Source organism: Falco biarmicus, chromosome 7 (assembly GCF_023638135.1).
Source record: "Falco biarmicus isolate bFalBia1 chromosome 7, bFalBia1.pri, whole genome shotgun sequence".
In the NCBI taxonomy this organism is placed as follows: domain Eukaryota; kingdom Metazoa; phylum Chordata; class Aves; order Falconiformes; family Falconidae; genus Falco; species Falco biarmicus.
Window position 1 is genome coordinate 58,887,015 of NC_079294.1, and position 9,240 is coordinate 58,896,254.

The 9,240-nt window shown below is 39.6% G+C and overlaps 1 protein-coding gene across 1 annotated transcript; it reads left to right on the forward strand.

The window, feature by feature from the left end:
• The first annotated feature begins 654 nt into the window (after positions 1-654).
• Positions 655-8,814, forward strand: AFG2B (AFG2 AAA ATPase homolog B). The gene is made up of 8 exons (XM_056346917.1): positions 655-1,910; positions 2,945-3,130; positions 4,433-4,591; positions 5,124-5,333; positions 5,753-5,980; positions 6,838-6,972; positions 7,643-7,768; positions 8,467-8,814. The coding sequence occupies exons 1-8, from the start codon at positions 834-836 to the stop codon at positions 8,632-8,634; spliced, it is 2,289 nt and encodes a 762-aa protein (XP_056202892.1). The 5' UTR covers positions 655-833; the 3' UTR covers positions 8,635-8,814.
• The last annotated feature ends 426 nt before the right edge of the window (positions 8,815-9,240 follow it).

Below are 9,240 nucleotides of genomic sequence, written 5' to 3' on the forward strand. Positions count from 1 at the left end.
CAGACCAAAATTGTTATACAATTGATATTTCTTAAATGCTGATGGAGCATTTGTCAGAGCAACATCCTACTACAGTTTTAACAATTGTTGAATAGCTATCTGTGTCCTAATGACTTTTAACAGCTGCTCCTCATGTCAGTTGGGTGGCTCCCTACTCGTTTTTCTTAACTGGCACCTACAGTTGACTCAATCCCAACTGCCAGTGAAAAAGGTGCTGAGTCCAGGGAAGCACTGACAGGAGACACGAGAAAGGGGAAGCCCAACTTTTGGGAACATGTTTAAGAAGCGCAAACCCGATAAGCGGGAGGCGCTGAGAGAAGAGGCGAAGTGAGGGAGGCGGCGAGCTCCGCCAAGCCCAGCTCTATGGAGAACAGCCCGAGTGGTAACGAAGAAAGGGGTGAATCCATTCCGTCTGTTGAAGAGGGCAGAAGAAGTCGAGAGAGCGAGCTTACAGCTGGGTAGCGGCGAGCTCGCCGCACGGACCGCCGCCTGACAGCCGCTCGGACAGGGACGCCCTCACCGGCGCTGAGGCGGGAGCGTGAGGGAAGGGAAGGCCCCGCCCCGTCCCGCCCCGTCCCGCCCCGCCGAGCGCGCGTGCTCCACTGTGGCGCACGCGCGGGGGGCGCCAGGGCCGCCTGTCAGCGCGGCGCAGCGCGGGAGCGGCCCGGCCCGACCCGACCCGGCCCGGCCCGGCGAGGGGGCCGGGGCTGGCGGAGCGCGGGGGGCGCGGCGCGGCGCGGTGAGTAAGGGGCTGCCCGGGGCCGCGCACAGCGGAGCGGAGCGGGGTGGAGCCGCCGCACTCTCCGGAGGAGGGAGCGCCGCGCAGGTCCGCGATGGAGGCGGCAGTCTTAAAGCTGCTGCCGCTGGACCCGGGCGATGAAGGCACCCAGAGGTGCAGGATGGGCCCTGCCGCCCTCTCCTCCCTGGGCGCCGGGCTGGGCGCCCCGCTGCGGGTGGCGCTGCCCACCGGCTGCTGCCTGTGCACGGCCTGGCCCAGGCACGATTTGGCGGACGGGTACCTGCAGGTGGACCTGGCCTGCAGCACGGCGGGGGTGGCCGCCGGGGACCTCAGGGGCCTGAGTCTGAGCCTGGGCCAGCTGAGGCCGCTGGTCTGTCGCCGGCTGGAAAAGGCGGCTGTGAAAGTGGTCCTCAGGAGCTCCGTGCTGAAGAAGTCGATTCCCAGAGCAGTGTTGCAGGAGACGATCAGAGAACTGCTAAGAAATGTTTATGTTTCACCTCTTTATGTTGTTACTGTTGCCCCAAATCTCGAAAATCCCGTGGTGTACATTGAAATCCTGTCTGCAGAGCCTTTGATGGATGAAGCTGGCCTGGTAACCTCCCAAACAAGCATAAAAATCAAGGAGGTGGTCACTCTTGAGTGGTACAGACATTTATCAGAAGACACTGCTAAAGTTTCCATTGCAGGGCTGGATGACGTGGGGAAGTCTTTGAAAGAAATGATAGAGCTGCCTTTCCGCTTTCCAAAGACTTTTAAGAAGCTAGGGCTTTCTGTCCCCAACGGAGTGCTGCTAATAGGGCCCCCAGGCGTAGGGAAAACCCTCATGGTAAAGGCAGTGGCAAAAGAACTGGGAGTGTATCTGGTTTGCATCAATGGCCCGGCCCTCTACGGCTCCAGGCCAGGAGAAGGTGAAGAGAATTTGCGAAGAGTCTTTGAAAAGGGCAGAGAGATGTCACACGAAGGCCCAACTGTTCTCTTCATCGACGAAGTTGACTCCATCTGCCCGAGGCGAGGAAGCTCGAGCAATGCTCCCGAGGATCGCGTGGTCGCTCAGTTGCTGACGCTGCTGGATGGTGTAGGCAGTGAAGGTAAGATGGTCGTCATCGCAGCAACAAACAGGCCTGATGCCTTAGACCCGGCGCTGAGAAGACCTGGCAGATTTGACAGAGAGGTGAGAAACCTTGTTGCTGATATGCTCTCTTTTTTTCTTTCGTTGTTGAGGTGGAGCAGGGGGCAGTTAATAAAGTAATTCTTTTTTTTTTATGTCTACTACTCATGTTTCATAGTGGGGCTCTACAGGCTTGACACATGTCTTGTTTCTTTAGTTTGCTGCAGCTTGGGTAAGGTAGGGAACACGCTTTCCTGTGGAAAACAAGAGCTTCAAATACTTGAAAATGGATAAGAGTCTTTGTGCTTCTTTATCATAAAGATATGGACCTGTTCTTGAGGGGTTTTTTTTGCTTACAGATATTTAGTATTACAGACTTACAATAATTTCATATAACTTATTGATAATCTTTCTGTAAAAGTTTATTGTGACAGAGAAAATAGTAACCTGTTGTCTCAAAACTTCAGATTTCAGTAACAGAGGCTAGGTCTATTCTGGAAAACTTCTGTTAGCCAAATGGTCAGAAGGAGGAACACATCTAGTTATGCAATGCAAAAATGCTTTTTACTTGTATTGTTTATTTTCCTGGCTAAATGCACTCCAGAGTCATCCATTTTAGTCTTTAATTCCTTTAATGCTTTCACAATTACAATTTGCTTTATTTTCTACGATTTATAGATTGTTGAGATACATTTTCTGGCAGTATTTTACCAGGTTTTTAATAATGTATGAATGTTTATCTGATTAATTTTTTCTATTGGATGAATCTAATTCAGTCCTTGAGATGCAAGTGTTATGTTAAGTTTGCCTTAAAACAGGACTTGCTGGACACTAGCCGACAGTGTGTTATGAACAACTGTTTATACAAACACTGCTCACTTGGACAGTTGAGTGTAAATGAAGGGTATTTAAAATATTTGTCATTTGTGTATTGTTGGTAATACTTTCTTGTAAAAGTCGTTAGGTGCAGTGTAAGTATGTATGAATCTTCAGTAAGCAGTATAAAGCAGAGACAAAGTTGCTTGCATAGGCTTATAAAATAAGAGGAATATAGCAAAATATCCGCTTTAAATTTTTGTTTATTATATTTGGTGTAGGTTGTTATTGGGACCCCAACACTTACGCAAAGAAGATCCATCCTGCAGTTGCTTACATCTAGTATGCCGGTGTCTACAGACGTTGATTTGGTTAAACTGGCAGAAATGACAACTGGGTATGTTGGAGCTGACCTGACAGCACTCTGCAGAGAAGCTGCTATGCAGGCTGTGTTCCACAGCTCTTCGGTATGGCTGCAAATTAGTCAAGATAAATGTCATTAATGTATGTACTACCCTTTCTTCATTAATACATGGCTTTACTTGAAGAGCTCAACATACTGAAGAAGTCACAATAAAATACTGAAAAACACCAGGTGTGTTACAATTGTAAATATGCCATTTTGTTAGGCCTTTCAGTTCTCCACCTGCAAAGACTGTTTTCTCCTTTCTGGGTGAAAAACTTTGCTGCGAGTTTTTATCCTTGTCCTTATCTTTTTAGGATTGTGCAAAGCGGAGGTTCTCATCTTTTTTGGCAAACTAAACTCTAGTGTCCACAAAAGCTTTCATCTGAAGCTATCAACAATTTAAAATTTTACTTTTTTAATAATAACTTCAAATTAAAGTTTAGGTTGACAGGTAAATAGATAACTGCTAGTGATAATAACTATTATCATTTGGGTTGTATGGCTGGATATAACCTTGTTTTAGACAAGGACAACAAGGTATACAACTGCCCAGTGTGCAGAAGTTAAACTTCTTGGCAATTCTCTAATTCCATGGCTAGAATAGCTATTTCTTAATATTCTGACTTAATATTCTGACTTTTACAAGAATTGTGAGATATGTTTGCTGTGGTTTTTCATCTGGAACGGCCTGGCAGAAATTTGAAGCCGTATTTGCAAAATTTCCAGAGTCAGAGCATCTCCAAGAATAGTAGAACCCTCTGTATTCACTCAGGGATAGAAAAAGAGAGCGTGATGTTTCTAGAACTTCCATCTCCTCCAGATACCTTACAAATATTGAATATGATAAACAAAATAATTTAAGCCTGGTATCCCAGAAAGAAATAGATGGACAAATGAAAATAATAAGTAGGCAGCCTATTTCCCTTGAGAACGGGAAGTGCCTTTGTAAAATACACCTTAGTTCTGTTACTGCATCTGTAGTTTAATTGTATTTTATAGCCTATTTGAGAAAGCCTTACTTTCTCCAGTATGTAGTGAAAATGGATGTTAGAATATTTTTATTTGTATTCAAGAGATTTTAGGATTCGGTGTGTGTGGTAACCCTGAAACTAGCAACCATTTCATTTAGCAGATCACTGTCTAATGGAACCATAATTTAGGGGAAAAAACAGCAGTTTTCTCTAAAATATTAATCTCTGTTTGTGTTACATCTTTGCATTGACAGTGTTTAAGCTTGTTAGGGCAGGAATTTGCTTCTTTATTAGTTGCATTTCGCCTTTTGTGAAGTATTTTGCACACTAATGCAGCGTTCTAAGTTAGTACATAAAAATATTGTTAATAAGCTTTATCTGGGTTTCTTCAGGATTTGACTGAAACTGTGGTTAATATGGCAAATTTCCAAGAAGCTTTTAAAAAAATTCAACCGTCCTCTTTTCGAAGTGCAGTTGGACTAACAGAGTGTAAACCTGTCACGTGGGAGCAGATTGGCGGTCTCGAAGATGTGAAATTAAAGTTAAAACAGGTAACATATAAAACAAATTTAGATAAACAGCTGGTTTCAAATAACCATGTCCTCAGAGGTATTCTGTATGTTACAATATGGAAATGAATTTTCTTGCAAATTACCTGATTATAAATTGCATCTTAAACATCTTTCCTTATAGTGTAATAACTTATTACAATGTGTATGAGTGAGAATTCTTCCAGTCACAAGGTATCACCACCAAGTGTAATATCATGGGAAATAAGCATGCTTTTTAGTAGTTGAAAAACACTTAACTTGCAGCCAGATAATTTGTCCATTCCTGAATTTGCAGCTGGAGGTGGCTCATGCGTGTCATCTTTCAAGTACTGCCTTTTTTTCCATTTGAGATGGAGAGGAAACTTTAGGAAGCGGGGAGCATTATATGAAGAACCAAATTAGGATTCTCTGATTTGAAATGAGTGTTTATACCAAGGAGAGGAAATAATGTGCTCAGCAATTTTATTGACTGCCTATGAACTCTAGTTTTATTACTAACGAAGAGTTTCATCCCTTTTTTATGTATTGACAGAGTATTGAGTGGCCTATGAAATTTCCTCAGGCGTTTGCTAGGATGGGCCTGTCTCATCCAAAGGGTATTCTTCTCTATGGGCCATCAGGGTGTGCCAAAACCACGCTGGTGAAGGCTGTGGCCACAAGCTGTCACTGTTCCTTTCTCTCTGTAAGTGGTGCTGACCTTTTCTCACCTTATGTTGGAGATTCAGAGAAGATACTGGCTCAGGTACAGTTCTTAATTTGTGTAAGGTCTATAGTGTATTTTTGCTTGATATTTGTAAAATGTTAGCTAGGCCTACATTTTCTTTTTGAAAAAATGATAGTTAAAGCTGTCATCTGATTATTAAATAGAAATGGTTTACAGGTTTGCATTTATATAAACTGAGAATCTAGCCCTAAAATTATTCCAATTTTAAACTTTGAAAGTAGTTCTACCCTTTTGTTTTCAGTTAAGAATTTAAATAAGAAGTAGAATTAGCCTATAGTAAACATAAGCCAGAACAGGTCTTTTGAATCTGTATTAATGTATCTTTAAAGTTAAGTGAGTAAAATACAGAGCATATGTAGATAGGTATCTTCACCTTACTTGATAGAATATATGCATTAACATTTTTACATTATTAATATTTTTTTCTTATAAAAAAGGTTTTTCGCCAAGCAAGAGCAAATACTCCAGCAATAGTATTCCTAGATGAGATTGATTCTATCGTGGGATCTCGGTCACACTGCAGAACTGGCCATGGTGTCTCAGAGCGGGTTCTTTCTGTTCTTCTCAATGAGTTGGATGGTATTGGACTGAAAGTCACAGAAAGAAGAGGAAGCAAACTACAGCTTGAGGGTCAATGTCAAGAACAAAGCGATGAGGAAAGAAAGGTATTTATGTCCCCTCTTCCATATAGGAAGAACGATAAATTCTATCCAATTGTTCCAGAAATTTTAGTTGTTGCATTCACACTTCTTATTCTTATCTCAAGCTTAAAAATATGCAAGATCTTCTACTCTGTCATGATTTCTGTTTTCTAGAAAATACTGTATATAGGCTGCTAATGTTCTTATATACACTGTTCCTCAATGAGACTTTTTTGAATGCAATACCCACGCAGGCTAATGAGCATTACTAGCTGGTGTTCATCTTCTGTCACAAGAATCCTCTTGCTTGACACAAAGGTAATTTTTTAGATGAATTGTGCTAATTTTTACTATTATACAGGTTCCTTCCTGAACTTACTTTTTAAAGTGCTTTATTTGCAGTGTTTTCTCGTACGTACTTTATACAAAAACAGTACAGTTATGATCAGTTACTTTTTTTAAACAAAAAAGTTGCAGCTGGGCTTTTCAGTGTTCATGACATTTAATATCTAGCTTTTCTATATTTAAATTTCTGTCTTTGTAACATGATAATCTTTGGGGGAAAATAGAAAGGAAATGGTTTCAGAATTGTAGGATACTGAATTTTTGCATATAAAAGGTCTTACAGTCTGGCCAAAGAAAAGTCTGTGTTTATCATCAAGGCAGATACTAACTCTACTTCTTCCTTGTCCTCTAATCTGGCCTGCACCAGATTTTTTTACCTCAATAAAAAATATTAATATTGAAAGGAAAATAACGGCATGAAAAGATACATCACCTTTTTGCTCTTCCCCTTTTCTCATGAGTAGTTAGATGTTATCTAAAGATGATTAATATCTTAACCATGTTGCACTAATTTGTTTATATCATCTCTTACTCAGCTAGAGTTTCAGGAAACTTTGAACAAAGATTTCATGGTAGTTGCTGCAACAAATAGACCAGATATGTTGGATGATGCCTTACTGCGTCCTGGAAGGCTAGACAAAGTGATCTATATTCCACCTCCAGATCTGAAGGTGATGTATTACAAAATCATATGTGACTTTAAATGGAGAGATATTAATTGCCAGCATACTTTAAGAGCAAAGGTGGCATATTCCTAATAATGTATTTAACAGTTGATGGATGATTCACTGAAGATCAGTCACTAAACTCAAGGTATAAAGGAGAAGTTTAAAAGGGAATAATTACATCTGTAATTTAAACACCAGTAACATTTTAACTGGTGTGTGTAGTTACACTGTTGCAAATAGAAAACAGCCAAAATCTGGAATAATTCTGTACAACATCAAGCTGCAGTTTAGGAAGTATTGTAACAAGGTGTCTATTCTTGCTTCAAATCATTCTTGTGCCCTGTTCCCAAGAGTAGCGTAGCCACTTGCTCTGAGCTTCCTAAAAAAAAAGGAGTTGACCCAAAGCAGGCCAAATATGAACTCTTCAGTCTAAAATATTATGTTTTCATGAAGTAATGAGTAACTGCAAATAACAGACTTGAATAGAACCATATAAGTATCATGTCCATTAATAGCATTGTATTCACTCTTTCACCAAAAACATGTCAGTTTGGTTTTGGTACTTTTGGGGATTTTCCTTAGTTCTAATTTAAAATGTGGTACTGCTTTGGAGAGGAATTAATTATTGGTTTGTTTGGCTTCTTTTTCTTGTATAATATGCACCAACTCACAGGGAAGGCTTTCCATTTTGAAAATCTGCACAGAAAAAATGCCATTAGATAATGATGTGTCATTACAAGATGTGGCAGCCATGACAGACCTGTTCTCTGGAGCAGATATTGAAAATTTGTGCAAGGAGGTAAGAAATATTCACAGTTAATCTGTGAAATAAACTGTAAATGAAACCCTTCAATGAAAAAAAGAGAGCTAACTCATAGATGTTACCAAGCCATCTGTAATATGGTTTCTTTCACAGTTTCTAATGAAAAATAAAGATAATTGAGTAAAACAGAAGAACTGAACAAGGGTTAACTCTTTAAATAAAGAGGCCAGATAAGAATAAATACTTTCTGTGATCATTGACTTGAACTTAAGGAACTGTACTACCCTTTGTTTCATGTGGCCCTTTCTAACTCAGGCTCACATCCAGATAAATGGTATTCTGTGCTTTGCAAGCAACTGCAGCATCTTTAGCTGAAATTGGCATGTGCTCTCAAGCCTAGAGAGAAAAAAACTGAGAGGAGAAATCTTAAGTATTTGAGATAAATTATGTAAAAGAGAGAAGACTAGGAAGAAAATCCAAATATATGTGATCAAGGATATATTGTTTAACCCAGACAAAAAAGCAAATGAAAAAGTTACACTCATCTTACTCAATTATCTATTGTTAAATAACTGTAAATTATACAATGCTGTATTCATGTGCTTTACCTAAAATTTTGTTTCATGTAAAGTACTTTAGAATACTTATAATAACTTCTTTGCAGCTTAAAACATGATAAGCACTTCAAGTTGGTTTTGTTCTGGTTTTGGTGTGTTGTTTTTTTTCTTTTAAAGGCTGCTTTATTGGCATTGCAAGAGAATGGACTTGAAGCAACTGCTGTAAAACATGAGCATTTCGTAAAATCACGGAAGACTGTAAAACCATCCTTAAACATAAAAGACTTGGAATTTTATGAAAAATTTTATAATCAAGAATTAGCCTCTGGAATCAAAAAGGAGTGATGTAGCATAGGTATTTTTAAATACATTACAAAGATTTTGCAACAGTTTACATGTTTCCTGCTTTTTAATACTGTACTTACTATAGTTTTCAGTGTATATGAAATACAGTAAAACTTCACTTGTGAAAAATCTGTGATTTCAATAATGGAGAATAAATTCAAATCTTGTTTGTTTTGGCTAGGTTTGCATCTGATGAAACAAGTAACTGAGATACTTGGATAAAGCACTGTGGAACAGCTTAGCTTTACTGTAGATTCCCTACTTTTCGGTACAAACACTGGCATGATAAGAATATTTAATTTAAAATGTATTGTGAAATCTCCAAAAGACAGTGAATATTTTAAAAAAAGAGAAGCTTTTAGAATGTTAAATAGAAGGAAGTAAGTCTCATAGTATATAAAACGTAAGGTTTTACATGTATGTCTACAGGCTTTCTTAGAAGCAGCTTCTAAAATACAGAGGCAGTGAAAAGGTGGTCAGTGCTTAATACCTTGTAAGTTTGGGAGTCTGATTTTTTTTGGAGTAATTTTAGATGTTAATGCTTACTGTACAAGCATTTGGACTAAATAAGAAAATACTAAGGAAGTCTAATTTCTTCTTTAGAGA